General features: G+C 34.9%; 1 protein-coding gene across 2 annotated transcripts in view; it reads left to right on the top strand.

Annotated features, from left to right (window-relative positions):
- Positions 1 to 16,112, top strand: part of LOC149572182 (L-arabinokinase-like) — a 307,470-nt gene that overhangs the window by 290,379 nt on the left and 979 nt on the right. For both annotated transcript variants that reach the window (XM_089813447.1, XM_089813448.1), the window contains exons 25-27: positions 2,162 to 2,380; positions 2,575 to 2,740; positions 15,914 to 15,985. In XM_089813447.1, coding sequence (XP_089669573.1) covers positions 2,162 to 2,380; positions 2,575 to 2,740; positions 15,914 to 15,985 — 457 coding nt within the window. The remainder of the gene's footprint in view (positions 1 to 2,161; positions 2,381 to 2,574; positions 2,741 to 15,913; positions 15,986 to 16,112) is intronic.

The following is a 16,112-nucleotide window of genomic DNA, read 5'->3' as shown; positions in this document are numbered from 1 at the left end:
TGCAACACATTACATTTGTAAGGTCAAGATAAGTAAATTGACCCTAGTATGTCTCAAGGTCCAATTTACAAGTTTTGTAAAACAGCTACTGCATCCTTATTTGATCTTCAACTTGGCTTTGAATATTGTCTTCAAAAAGAATGCCTACTGTGATGGATTATCTATAACCTAAGTTACCAAATTCTCTCCAGCAACCCTCAAAGTCTAATTCTTCTCAAATTCTCCCCAAATATTCCTATAGAGCCATAGATTCGCTGCGAATTCTGTCTGACGAACCCAGGCAGGATTTGAGTGAATTTTGAAGAATTGGCTGCCCAGCGGCTGAATCTAGGCCGAATTTGGTCTCAAAACAATATCTTTTACTTTTTAGAAGTGTTTTTGTTTTGCTGGATTCGGTCTATTTGATCCTCTCGACCTTAAAAGTGACCATTTAAAAGGCCAAAAAAGATGGTTTATATGTCATTTATGCATTTGTAAATGAGAATGAAAACATTCTTATAGAGGAAATCCATATTGACAATAGGTGAAATCCAAATTGATGATTATAGAGAAATTTCTTTAGAAAAACAATGATATCTTTGAATCTAGATCCAAAAATTAGAATCTCAATTTTAATCTAGCCTGGTTAGAATTCCTCTTAACAAATACAAAATAAGAATTCAGATAACTGCACTTATCTTTTGATGATTCCTTTCATTTTTAAACTGTCCCCTTGATATGAAAATATGTCTCATGCATGTGACCAAGCAAGTGTATCATATTGTATGTATGGCTAAATGATGTAATTAATATCCTATTGAACTGAAACATAGATATGGTGGTGTATTTTGCGATGTTTCTTTACTATTAGCAGAGTGGTCTATGGACTTATTTGGTGTTGCATATATATACACACAAAGACACATTTTTAGAGATTATATGTTTTTGTACAGATGAACCCAAAACGAATCTGAACCCAACCCCAAAAATTTTGTACGAATTTCGAACAGGAATCTTGAACCCACATCTGTACCGGAATCCAAACTGGCAACTTAGTCTGTAACCTTTTGTCTACTTTGCAATCCTTTTAAAAATGAAATGAGCTCAACTTGTATGTAACACATTAATTGTATTCAGAAATTTCAAATGACTTCCAAGTTTATATAATATTTTGTAGTTTTATAGTAAGTATTGCAAGAGTAAATGAACTGTAAACAGTAATTTTATATTTAATAGTTTAATATCCATTTTTTCCTTCTATGCTAAAGCCTGAAAATGTTGAGTGTTTGCAATTATAACTCATGCTTCTAGGTTGTGTTTGCTTGCAATATAAACAAAATTTCAATTTAATAAACTGGAGGATTGAATTAGCACATTATGACTGGGAAAATTTTAGCCTACAGCTCATTTAAACTTGCAAAATGAACAGAATTTCAATCAAATGACCTTTAGGGAATTTTTACAATTTCAACCATGAAAATTCAAGCCCATAATTTCATGTATTTTTACATCTGACAATCGATGAGGAACCCATTGAAGATATTGCAGCTACACCATCCACTTCTGTAACACTCGCAGAGTGCCAGATAAGATACGATAAGATAAGACAAAACTATTTCAGACTTAGGTTGTAGATGAAATTTATAATTTATAATTTATATTGATATTAGAACTTGTATATGTGTTTAGAGGTCAAAGTCAGTTTTTGGTATATGACATATATTAAACTCTAATTTTGTTTTATATATGATGGAAATTAGTAACATCTGTGTTTTTTAATAATATATTTTGAAAATTATGTAAATTCTGAATAAGTTTGGGGAGTGTTTCCTCATGTTTTTGCAATGTCCCAAATTTTCAAAAACTTTTGGCTCGCCAAGCAATTACAGTGTCTGAATTTATTTACCTGTGATATAAAGCATTTTCAATATTGACTCAACAAAAAGAATTATTTTCTGGTTGCCTTTGTGCAATCTATTCTCATCCTTGTAAAGGCATGCAATGCTAATCTCCAAGTTTATTTGTAAAATCTTCACTGTTCTTTAGACAGGTCGTCATGATGTAACTTAGGATCATAGCCTTACGCTTATCTCTAGAACTAGAACATTCAATGATGCATGCAGTAAACAGTATAGTATCATAGCTAGAAAGGTTGTTTCTAATATTATTGCTTTGATTGCAGTGTTGGTGGGGCAGACTATGGTTCTGTGAGGGTTGGAACATTCATGGGGCGCCAAATTATAAAATCGACTGCATTAAGTCTGCTTTCCCAACCCTCGACAGCCACAACCTTGCAAGAATATAGAAATGGTGTTATCCATGATGAAATTGACGAATATGGTTCTGGCTTGCTTGAAAATGAAGCAAAATTAGATTACTTGTGCAACCTTCCACCTCACAGGTATATTTATTATTTCTCAGCCAAAGCTTGAGAAGCTTCAATTTTTTTTTGAGCTAAATTATCAATGGATTTCTAACTTCAAATAGAAAATTGCTCAACAGCTGTTTCAGTTTCTTGTATTGGAATGGAAAAGCTCACAGAAAATGTATTTTTTACTCGTAAGATTTTTTTCCTAATTTGGCATTGAATTGCAGATACGAAGCAAATTATGCACAGATACTACCAGGAGAGATAAGCGGAAAGGCGTTTTTGGATACATATGGAAGTCACAATGACCCAGTGACAAGTATTGATCCCAAGTGCACCTATGCAATAAAAGATCCAACAACACATCCCATTTACGAGAACTTCCATGTTAATGTATGCCATTTGTGTCAAGTTCTTTTTATATTAGTTTCATATGCATTAGTTTTCCCTCCTTTTACTCCTGATTAGGATGATCCTAATTTTAATAAGAATGCCATGAGGGATACATTCAAAATGATTTGTTCAGTCAAAAATAAATGGGACAAAACTAAGAGCATTAGTAGGAAATATAAATAAACTAAAAAGTTTACTTAGTTTAGGATGATAAACAAATCAACAAAGAGTAGAGCAGGGTACAATAAAAACTGATCTATCACATTAGGCATATTAAATCTGGTTAATGATATGGAATATTTATTTGCAAATACAGTAAGCAGCAAGATATAGTAAAATTTTAAAAACTATATAGGTATTTGGAATTGCATTGATAATGACTAGTAATATGTGGCATATAACATATCCTTTGGGTCTGAAATTATATCTCTTGCTGGGAACAATTATGTTTTTTTATATGCAATTCTCTTGTATAGTACATTTTTTGTAGTATATATTTGGAGGCGAAGGATCTATTGCTATGTCTAACAACTAACAACTTGTAGAAACCAATGGAATTTTCTGTCTTTTATTTCTTAGAAAAATATTGGGGACTACTGGGTGGATATTTTGCAACCGACAGTTTTGGGTAAAAATATAGTCACAAAATAGGATGACCAGCCACAAGATGTCAGACAATCTCTCCTACCTTAAAGGGAAGGCTCTCCTTTCTCACCATTCCTTCGATCAACTCAAGGTAAGCAAGAAGTCGAAAGATTTTATAAAATGAGCATTACCAATATCCTTTCTTCTCATCTTTCAAGAAAGAATCCACTTACTTGTGGAGCGAGTAATGTGCATGGTGAATCTCTAATTACACTTCTATCAAGTGCATGAAACAATGATACCGATAAACCTTCACTAATTCAAAGGCTAGCTGAAAATGTACCGATTTGGCTCCAAGTCCGGTCGTATTTCTATATGGAAAAGTTTTACAATTAGGACACAGAGACTCCTAAAAGTAAGAATAACTTAACTATTTTGTGAATTTAAGAAAGAAGTATAAGCTACAGACAAAGCTTCTAGCTATATATTTCCACGACCGCTCACAGTCAAAGCTTTGGCTCCAATTGCTTTTCAAATCACTATGCTCTTTTATTGAACACACAATAATGACATGAACCAAAACAATAGGCACAAATTACAGTCAAAGCTTCTAATTTGCTTTATCACAATTGCTTCCAATGAAAGCTTCGAATCCAATTGCTTCTTTTATTCACATTTCTCCCAAATTCATACCACACAATCAAAATTATGCTTGCACAAATGTGGCAGAGCTTTCTTGCATACAACAAAGGATGATTTTTACAATGAGGGGGCACTCCTTTATATAGGCACAGGAGTTGAGAAAAAGGTGGAGGAAAAAGTGGGAGCAACTCAACCAACTTTGACCTAGTCTAACTAAAAGAGAAAATATAGGGTTACATGCAACTTGCATTACATCCTTTGACATACATGTAACTCGCATTACATGTAATTACACCTTTTAATGTAATGCATCCTTTTTAATTACAAACATGAAAGAAGAAGAAAGAAGACGAAAGAAAAGGAAACAATCCTAGGGATTGTTCTGAAGGGCCTTGCACTTGACAATGCAATCCTAAATGATCACAGGATCGGAAGTTCTTGTACTTTGTACCGCTGCATTCACCTTGATAACCATGGTGTTGTGTCTTTTGATAACCTCTGACTTTGATGAATTGTTTGTTGTCATTTGAAGACTTTGACATGTTCAAACATTCCTCGCTCAAATTGTCGTGAATTCTCCTTTGTAGATCAGCACAAATTGGAGTCTCTGACACTTTGAAAACCTTCTCGATGGTGTTCGGATGTAAATTTGGAATAACTTTTCATCAACACCTTTAACTCTTTTTTTTTTTTTAAAGCAAAGTGCTTGGAAGGATGGAAATGCTTTGAAATGGAGATTACTGATTTTTAAAAATGACTTAGGGTTTTTAAGACATTATTACATGGAAATGGCTACATGTAAGTGCAACATGCAATGAGAGATGAAAAGTATGGAAAGATGTGGAAACTTGTATTTGCTCATGGAGGCGTGAGTGCATATGGAGAGCTGAAAATGAAATGTAGCTTGAGGAGAAATGAACTTTACAGTCATCTTTGTGGAAAGGTGAAGTCCAAGTACATGGAAGATGAAAATGACATCTTTTTGACTTTTCAAAAAGTGACTTTTAATCAAAATCGGACCTTTGAGATGCAATTACACCAAAGGCATTTTGTATAATCCTGTCGTGCGAATGGATGCAAAAAGTGAGACGAGTGAAAATGGAAGTGAAAAATGGGATTACATGCATGTGCGGATGGTGAATGAGATGGAAAATATGTAATCGCATTTGTCAAATGAGAGGTGAGGTGTTGTGACATGGAAGATGGAAGTGGAACGTGATGATGCTTTTGCATGAAGTGAAGCAACAAGAAGTTCTTAGGAAAGAACTTGTAACTTCTCCAAAGTGGAGAAAACCAGAAAGCAAGCACACAAGACATAAAAACTTCAAAAGAAAAATGCACCTTTGGCAAATGACTCAATCATGTCAAGATGCAAAACACTTCAACATGTAAATTCGAATTTGGAGTTCGGGGAGAAACCAAAAATATGAAAATGAACAATTTCTTCATTTTCAAAAGGCAAAATGCACTTTTCATGGCATATATATGGACAAGTGTGCAATAACAAGCCATAATATGTATGGAAATAGAAAGATAAGCATGAATTAATGAACAAGTTTGAAAAAATCCACTTACTTGGAGATCAAAGAGCCAAAATAGCAAGAATCATAGAGTTTGAAGACTAATTCTCCTCAAAATCCGGATTCTCAAACAATAATTTGACTTTTTTTGTACTTGCATTCAACAAATATTAATGAGCAATGAAGGGTCGAATTTGACATGAAAATGCCAAATACATGGTCTCCAAAGACAATAGCATGCATTAAAACTCAAAACGACCCCTCTTGATCCAAATATATGAGCTGAAAAGTCGTTTTTCAAGTTTTTTGAACAAAAATGTGACTTTTTAATGCAAAAGTCTGGGCCAGTTTTGCAAAAACGTGGCCAAAAAATGCATGTTTTCGAGTCATTTTTGACTAGTGAATGCAAAATCAACTTCCTCAAATGAATATGCATGGATCAAAATGAAAAAACATGACTCCAAAATGCAAAAAAGTGGATAAAAAATCCCAATATTTTGGGCGTTTTTAGCAAAAACGTGATTCATAAAAGGCATGAAATGAATTCGTTTTTGGCTTCCAAGTGTGAAAATGTGAGCCAAGATGTATTGCAAATAATTGAAGATGCCAAAACGCCTCTTTTCCTTGCAAAAACGTGATTTAAATCACTCTACATGGATTTATTTGAAGATTTTTCCAAAAATGTGCCCTTAGAAGGAGTTTGAAAAAATATTTTTTTAGGAAGATAAATCCATTTTTGATGTTAGAAAATCTATTGCCCTACAAAAACGACCCTATTGGAGAAGATGTCATGCAAAACCATCAAGTAAATCTCTCACAATCTTCAAAATCGGGTTCTTGGAGAGCAAATGCATGTGTTCTTGCAAAATCGGACTTTTTGGAGGGCAATACACATTTTAAAACATGCCTTTCGTTAAAATCGGACCTTTTTGAGTGCATAGCATGTTTTAAAATCTTTCAACAAGGTCAGACCTTTTCGGGTCAATGACATGTTTTAAAATTTGCAAGCAATCAAAATCGCACCTTTTGGAGGGGAATGCACATTTTAAGTTACATCTCACATTTTGGATGCGAAGACATAAAAACTTACCTTTTGATGCAATGACATCAAAAAATTCCACTTTTGTTAACTTTTTTATGTAAGGACATAAAAAAGGTCCGTCAAGTTGAATTTTATATGCAGTGACATGTAAAATGTCCAGTTTTGATAACCTTTTGATGTAATGACATCAAAAAGGTCCACCAAGTTGAACATTATATGCAGTGACATGTAAAATGTCCACTTTGGATAGATTTTACATGTAATTGCATATAAAATGTCCACTTTTTATAACTTAAAGTCATTTAATCCACTTAATTTTATAAAAATGTTACTAAATGAGTCATAAACAATACTTATATATCATATTTAAAAATACAACATCATTTAAAAAGTAACATTTAAATGAGCATTCGATTTAAAAATAAAAAATTAAACAGGAACTATATAGTTATATAGTCACTTTAAGTGAAAATCAAAAAGTAACTCAACTTAAAATTATAACATAAAGTGCACTATAGTCATTTTGAGTAAAAAATTTAAAGTTAAAGTAACATGAAAACATTAAAAAAAAGTGAATTTAAGTTATATTTATCACAAAGTGAAAGTCAAATTAATAATATAACATCATATTTTTAATTCGTGTTGTTGCATCAAAAAGGTCCACTTTTGAGGCACTAAAACAACCTTAACTCGTGACTAACAACTCCGATTACGCTCTAGGTTAGATCGAATCGAAGGGAGAAGCGAAAGGCATGACATGAGCAAAACCAAATGACTAAAAACCAATAAATGCAAACTCAAAAGCAAAGAAAAGAATGATGAAGGCCTCAAAAATCAAACAAAGGCTCGACAAAAGCCTTCAGTAAAACAACTTGATATATGAATTGAAGTTGATTGATCGATCAACATTGAGCAATTGAATATCAAATTCAACTTAGAGAGACGCGAAACTAGTTTGAAAAAGTTTGGTGCTGTTACTTGTGTCTGAAATTATATCTCTTGCTGGGAGAAATTATGTTTTTTTATATGCAATTCTGTTGTATAATACATTTTTTGTAGTATATATTTGGAGGTGCAGGATCTATTGCTATGTCTGACAAATAACAACCTACAAAAACCAATGGAATTTGCTGCCTTTTATTTCTTAGAAAAATATTGGGGACACTGGGTTTATAGTTGTTATGCTCAATTTTAGCTGCTTCAACAAATTTTGTCTATTTTATAAATATTGGGAAAATTATTAAATATCTTGTACATTGGATAGTTTTTCAATATAAATATATTTAGTTTCAGCATAAGTAGGTGGCCCATTTTATTATATTGTTTGTAGAAACTAGCAGGTATATATCCTTAGGATTGAAGAAACTAAGCTTTAATAAGAAAAAGTAGAGGAAAAGATACGATGGTGCCCATAGGTAGGTTATGTTGAGATTTGTTTTGTACCACTACATAACATATAGCAATTGAACACTTGATATGGGATATCAAACACTCAATTCCTCTCTTGAAAAGTTAATACTCATGAAGACATGAGAAAAACTCCAATGTTCCTTACACCTGTGGATACTAACTCAATTATCGATGTAATTTGCTGGTAATCATGTAGGCGGCCTTACGTTGTTCATTCAAGGATGACTTGGATTTTGGGATGATGGCGATGATGATGGGTTTGTAAAATATATGAGTACTAGATAATGTTGATGGTGGTGATGGGGGTGGTTTCTACCAATGATGCTTCTCCTTACTGCCTTTCTCAAAGCTCCAAACACTAAACTACTCACTGCTCTACTCCTACTCCTATGAATGGAAAGATTAACAAATAGATGGGGATTGAATCTGATGAAAGTTAACCAATGGCTTTACCTCCATAGATGCAATGATTCAAGGGAAAAGACTAGTTTACCACGCAAGGCTTCCTAACAAGTCACTCGGATGCTAGTGGCCTAGTTGTAGATCCCTATCAAACATCCACTAATATTACCATGCAATTATCCATCTACTCTTACTCTTACTTAACAACTTTTGAAATGAAATCTACTTTAACAGCTTCAAAAGAAATCTAATTTTAACTATTGGAAGTAGAAACCATGCATTAACACCAAATGTTCTAATCACCATGCAAGTCACAACAATGATAAAGAGAGGCAATTTCGGTATTATCTTAGCAACAATTTTCTTCGACCCTTTACAAATGAGAGCAAATGGCCTTATATAGAGGCCAAAATTACAACCAACGGTAGAGATTAAGAGGCAAAACCAATGATCCAAATTGGACCCTAGAAACCCTAATTAGGGTTGCCACCTCATTGACCAATGAGAAGATACCACCTCATCAATGGACCAATGAAAAAAGGAAAAGTGGCAACCAATGAGAAGGCACCAAAATGGTAGCCAATCAGAATCAGACACCTATCCTACCCAAGAAGGAGAATTTTCCACTTGGGCTTACATCAAATGATCTTCTAATATAGTTCTACCCCTTTCATTCATCTTTTTAGCCAAAGTAATGAACTTGGCTAGCTTGTCGTTGACTTCTTTCATGGGAGGGCAAAGTGTATGTTTCATCTTGAGCTCAATTGAATTCATCATGTTGTTTGCTGCTTGTAGTGTTTTCTCATGATCCTTCTCATATTCTTTCACATATCCAATAAAGGCATTAAGGGAGGCAAGGGTGCCCAAGTGTTTCTTCTTGATGGCAACCTTCCCCAACTCATCCAATCTTGATCCGAACTCTGTCTCATTGACGTTCTTCTCTTTGATATCTTCAAAATCAAGCACAGCCCCAACATTGCTCATCGTGGTTGAAATGGAAGTGTCAACGCTTAAGCTATGTTGTGCAATCTCGTTCTGTACCTCTTCAAGTATTCTCAATCTGGTAGTCAAGGCAACAAACCAAGACTCCGCCGTACTCAATCCTCCTTCATCTACCAACTTTGCTCTTTCCAAATATTTCTCTGGTAGCTCAATGACTGCTTGTAGCCTGGGAATTGCTAAGTCCTTGACTGGAAGGAAATCCTTCCATTCACCTTCAAATATTTTGAACCTATCTCAAATAGCCACTAATGACCTGAATGTTGAGACAAAGGCAAGAAATTTCGCCCATCTTGGATTGTATCATGGATCCAATCCTTGACTTCACACAGCTGAGCCGATATCTCTTCTATGTTGCTTTTGCTGTCTTGAGGAAGGGCTTCCTGGTGCAACTGTTCGATAGACTAGCAATCTCTCCAATACTTGTTCTCGGCCTCGAACTTTACAATCCTTTTGTTTGCAATCCTCAACCTTTCTCTGATTGAACCATGCCTTCCTGGATTTCCTCACATTCCATGTCATCCATGATTCTTCCCAAGCTATGTTCAACTACCTCATATTCTTGAGCTACAATCTCATCCAATGCCTTGTTAACCATTGGTATAGTGATTTGAATTTTTTGGTGACCATCATTGTCGCTCCTAATTACCTTTGTGACCATTTTTGCAATTTGTTTCCAGTTCTCGCTATCACCCTTTTCTACTAATCCTTGGATATCTTCAACTGTTCGGACAGTCACCATCTCGCCTCTTGGCATAAGCATTTGCTTCAACCATAGTGGTGAAGTGCATCTCCCCAAATTTGGATTTGGTTCGACTAGCAAAGCATCGCCAACGGCCTCAGGCGCCAGCTCATTTTCTCAATATCAATTGGTTGATCCTCTTCTACACTAGTGACTGTCACATCCTCTCCATGTTGGTTCTCCAAGAGAAGAGAGTACTCAGTGTTGTTGCTATAACCACTTGATTTTGAATAAGAGCTCACCTCTACTGCGGCCCCTTGTCCACTCGTATTATCTTCTTGGCATCTGGCCTCAATTATGCTCTCTCTTTATGGTGCTGCATTCTGTCTCTTTGCTGGAGGTTTCTAATGTTCTTTACTTTTCTCGACCTCCAAACCTCTCTTCCTGTTTTTAATTGTTCTTTGTTGCTGGCTACTGCCCTTACCTTTCTGTCTAACTAATTCTGTTGGACCTTCCTTTGGTTTCATCTTCTCATAAGTAAGGTGTACCCTTTGACTTTGTAATTTCCTTAACTTCTCATTATACCAAAACTCAGTGTGTAGATCCACTATCCTTGTAACTGCCTCCAAGGAAGGATCCTGATGATCATCCCAATCCATTGGATTCAACTCTGTTCCATCCACTGTATCATAATCTTTTCTCAGCACATTTTCATCATCTTCCAGTTGATCGGGAATATCAAGGCTTCTCCATTTGATTGCCCTCATCATGTTCACTAACAATCTTGAGAAAGCTAGCTTTCTCACATGAAAGTCGTCCTGGGCATTGGCCCAAAAATATTCTATCATAGGAATATGTCTAAATGTATTTCTGTGAGATGCTTTGATAAGACCATTAGGATCAAATCCTTGCCTTGCTCTATACCATGCTAGATGATACCATTCTAATTCTTTCTCCGTAGCTGCAAAGGCGACAGGATTGGGGCAACTATCATTGCCAATTCCAAATGAGAAGGTAATCCCTGTCTCACCTTTAAGTTTCATCATTTTCACATAATGCTCAAGTTGCGTAACCAATTCCATCAAAACTACCTTTTCAGGTGGGTACCTTGGAAGTCTCTTGGGACATACTGTACTTCCTGCTACTCTAATATATGTGAGTTGTGGAAATTGGATGAACCAACTCCCATACTTCTTGATTTTTTCTTCTACTTCCGATGAGAGCCTCTTAGTCGGTGTCCCTTGTAATATACTTACTGTCTTGATGGAAAAGGCGTCGCAAAACATCTTATAATCCTTAGTGTTGTGCAGATGAAGTTGTGGATAGCACTCATGCACCAAACATTGTCCCAGCCCATCGCCAATTACTCCTAAGGCCTTAAATCCAATATTTTCATATAATCTTGAAATTAGAGAGAAAAGATAGGACCCCATATAGAATTGCTTTTGATTTTGTATGGTTCTAAGTTGCAATTCTAAATTCTCACTTATAATCTTAGCCCAATCAAGTCTTCTTTTTTCATTTTCAATTCCATCAATAAAATAATACATCTAGTTCTCGAATTGCATACCTTGGGCTAAGCGCATGATCCGGTTGAGAAGCACAATGAGATCGCGATATTCTGATTTGAAACCTGACACGGTGAGCCTTGATGATCTGGTAACTCCCTTCTTGCCTTCGTGCAACCAATTTTTCTTTAGGTGAATGAAGTAAGCCTCCTGATTATCCTAAAATAACTTAGCCGCTTGATCCATCATTACCATTGTCATGCTTTTATACCGGGACTATTAAATGCTTCTTCGACCACTTGTCTGTCGATGTTGGCCAACACTCTCTTCCATTCATCAAAAATGATGGACTTGCTGACAATATGAAACCGAGATGCACACTCCATTACCAAAACCTAAACAAGGCAAGGTAGGAGGGAAGGCCACCACATGTAGAATTCCGCTTTTGTAGATTTTCTTTGTCATGGGGGATTGCCTTTCCTTTCATCTATCCTTTAACTGTATCATGTTCATTATACCGATGTTGGTGTCACTTATTCGCCTCACTTTTGAGAAGAAGGTGGTCTTAGGCATCATGTCTTCCTTGTCCTTTTTAGTATTTGTTCCCTTTGGGTTCTTGCTTGCACTAACATCTTACCATCTTAAACACTTATTTCTGCCCCATCGTTCTAAATGATATGGACTACACTTATTGATCTCTAACCTTCTTTCTATTGATGGAATCTAGCTTATTTCTACCTCGCCATGTCCTATCTCTACACTTATCAATCTCCAACCTTTAACTTAGGGGTGGGAATACCACTCATTTTTGCCCCTTCGTTACCTTAGGATGGACTACACTTATATCTCCCAACTTCAACCTAAGGTGGTCTAGCTTATTTCTGCCTCGCCAAGTGTCCTATCATGGAATCTACACTTATCTCTCCAAACTCAACCTATCAATGGGATGATGAAGTGGTGAATGATGAATGCAAGAAGAATATAAGGGAAACAAAACCAAGCAAGAACAAGGAATAGAATCTGCCTTTAACAATCTTCACCTCTAAGATGAATAGAATTGCAACTTAATTTTGTCTTTATCAATAATTGGGCCCTCTTCAAGTTTACATTAGGTTTTTGAAATTTTAATCCTCCTTGCAAATAATGATGCCCTTGCAAAAATCAGAATTTTGTCCCTTTGAAATTTCCCATATATTTGCCAAAAATCAGACCTTGGATCATGTATCTCCTTTACCACATAAAAATTGCCCAAATCTAGGGCAGAAATTTGCAGTCTTTAGCAAAAATTAGAACTTTGAGAAATCGCTCAAGCAAGAGAAAATATTCAGATTTGTGCCCAAATTGGAAGGAGAATGGTGCCAAGCAAGAAAAATCTGCTCCAACAAGAAAATCGCCTAGGCTGGAAATTGCCTCTTCAAGAAAAAATCGCCCAACACATGAGGAGGAAGGTGGAATGAGGAGATAAGAGGGGGGAGCCCCTCTTATACCACAATTTCTTGTCTCTCCAAGCTGGCCGACTTGCCTTGGAGGAGAACAAAATTAAATTAGCATCCTTAGTAATGGCCCATGTTTAAATGCCATGTTAAATTTACTTAGCTCAAAGTGAAATTAACCTATTTAATTGCCATTTGTGATAAAAAATTGCAAAATAAAACAAAGAAAGCCTAGGAGATGCCAAAATTTTCATTTAAAAACATTTTAGAAATTAAAATATCATTAAAATCAACTCTAACAAGCCAAAATCGATATTCAATTTTAATTTACCAATTTCTTTTGAACATTTAAAAATCTCCTAAGCAATATTTCAACCGATTTAATGAGATTTTGCAATGTAATCTATTTTTAATTTTGCAATGCAATTTTAATTTTAACCAAAATAAATCATTTTTTCAGCATTCAAAATCGATTTTCCAATTTTTAATTTCATTATCAAAAAATTTCTTTTTCACCAAAAAATTCAAGATTTTCCAAAACAGTTAAATCTATAAAAAAAAATGTCATTTTGAAAATGTCCAAGTCTATACAATTATTTCCCTTTTTCAAAATCTGTCTGAGTCTGAAATTTTGCAAATTTATCCTACCGAATATTGTTCTAACCATCAAAAATGTTGTCTTTGAAATTTGTTTGGCCTAAGGATAAAATTACATTTTCCGGAAAATCAACTTTCGCATCGGGTGAAAAAGAAATCTAACCACATCCCTTCTAGCTCGAAGGCGTCCAAAGTGTAAAATTTTCAAATTGAAAACTTTTCGACAACTCCAAGAAAAACTTGCCAAGGCAACTGAAAAAAAGGGTGGCCCCCAAAATTTTGGGGCGATGATGTGAAAACTTCACAACAGGTTACAACACTATATAACTTATACTTGATTGAATGTGTATATGTATTTATACACATCTTCATACCAAAAGAAGCCAGCCGGAATAAGGCATCTGGTCTTTAATATATTAGAAGGTCCTTAGACAAGATTACAAACTCCAACATCCCCTCTTAAGCTTGACTGGGGAGCTAGATCATCAAACCTATTGTGGATTTCCCACTCTTGGAGAATGGTGGAAGACTGAAGGTAAAGAGATCCATTGACATATCATAGGATTAATGCATGGCCACCTAAAGTTGACACATTTTATTAGATACCTTTGATATAGTTTGCTAAATTACTTTCCTCCACACTTTGAATGAAGACTCTTGATCCATTGGTCATATTGATTTTTAATGCGTACTTTGAGTTTTTTAAGTTTGAAAATGACTTTAGCCTTTTGCATGTTTAATCCAATTCGTGATGCTAGAGAGTGATGATACCACTTGCATTAGCCATCCAAAACAATGAATTAAGGATAAGCAACACAATGAGCACGATGTGAAGTAACATAACCATTATAAGAAGTAGCAAGTGAGGAGCTTGTCTTCCTCATTTCTTGAGCACGTTCCTTGATATTTGGAATGCATCTATTTATGTACTTATGGCCAAATCTTGTGTGATAATTATACTTTTCTTGGTAAAACAAGATGCATTTTGTATCTCCCCTTGTTGAGAAGTAACTTGACCTAGTCGGTGTTCCTTAGTCTTCTTTCTTGTTGGTTTGTATTTCTTCTTGTAGGTACTTTGGTCCATGGATATAATATATTGATGATCTTATTTGCAATATTGGGCAAAGAGCATGAGTATGCCAGAAACTTTCATTTCACCAAACTTTGATGAGACAATTCTAAAATATGGTCCACCTCAAATCCAAAAAAACTTAGACAGCATATGCGAAATGAATTTCTTGAGCTTTCCAAAAATGCAAAAAATAAAATAAATTTCAAACTTGAGTCTCCTTATGTGGACTCTCAACTACCTGGAAAGTCTCCAAAATATTTGCAATTGTTTGCAAGATATGATAATTCTTGAAAGTCAGGGTGTTGGAAAATGCTTTTGAAATCCAGATGCTGTGAATGAAAGTTTTGCTTGCCTTGATATCATGTAGACATTAGTAGTTATGCATCCTTTGGAAAAGACAAGAATGACGTGAAAAAGAGAGAGATGCAAGCATATGATAGAGCCTATGCTCTTTAACATTTTATATAACTTGGTGCTTAATGATAAAGGAATGGGTTCAGATGTGTGTATATACACATTACTATTTGTACCAAAAGAGGCCGATCCAGAATGTATCTGAAGACAACCAAAATCAATGTACTGGTTTTGCCCTAAATTAAATCTATCTGTTATACTAGCCATCAAAGAACTAATTGATGGTCATACATCTATGGAAGTTTGTTTGCCATTACACCTATCAAAAGTTGTGGTTGGTACAAAGATTTTTGTTGTCTGGCCCCAACTGAAATATCTGAGCAGTTACTTTTGCATAATCCCAGAACAGGAATAATTAGCATAATATGATTACATTTTTACATGAGAATGTTCTGAACTGGAGCATCCATAGAAGAACAAACTCGTATTCATATCATCTTCAGGCTATTGGAATAGTTGATAATAATATATTGTAATATTCATTTATACTTTTGGTTGAATCCAGGCGCGATCTATATTTTGAGCCTTTCGGTACTTGAAAGGACCTTTATGCTGATTAGTAATGAATAGAAAGCAGTGTGAGATTGGGTCCACAGAATGGAACTATATTTCTGTATTTTTCTCATATGTGTGTACTCTTTATGAGAAGACATGCATCTCAGAATAGATTATCATATGCATAGATGAGAGTTCATCTAAGATCCCAATTTTAAAGTTTCAGTCCTTGATTTCTTAGAGTGAGATATCCTTGTTCTTTCATTTGTACATTCTTAAAATACTTATCAGAAAAGATCTACTTGCTCATTTATTAAAGATTCAAATTATTAGCCTTTTTTGTTTCTTTTATTAGTGCATTTTTCGTTTCAGGCATTTGGATCACTGTTATCATCAGTGTCTACGGATGAGCAACTTTCTGCATTAGGAGAACTTTTATACCAGGTGCTTCTTTATACTTCGTACACCAGTCTTCTTGGCTTTAACAAGTTTCTTTATACAGAATTTAGCTTCAATTTTTGAAATTTTGATGATTAACTTATAAATAGAAGAAATGATTGTGTGCTTTATT

This window comes from Cupressus sempervirens, chromosome 2 (assembly GCF_028749045.1).
Source record: "Cupressus sempervirens isolate cs-2001-9-10 chromosome 2, ASM2874904v1, whole genome shotgun sequence".
Lineage (NCBI taxonomy): Eukaryota > Viridiplantae > Streptophyta > Pinopsida > Cupressales > Cupressaceae > Cupressus > Cupressus sempervirens.
Note: the sequence above shows the minus strand (reverse complement) of the source record. Positions and strands in the feature narration are given on the sequence as shown.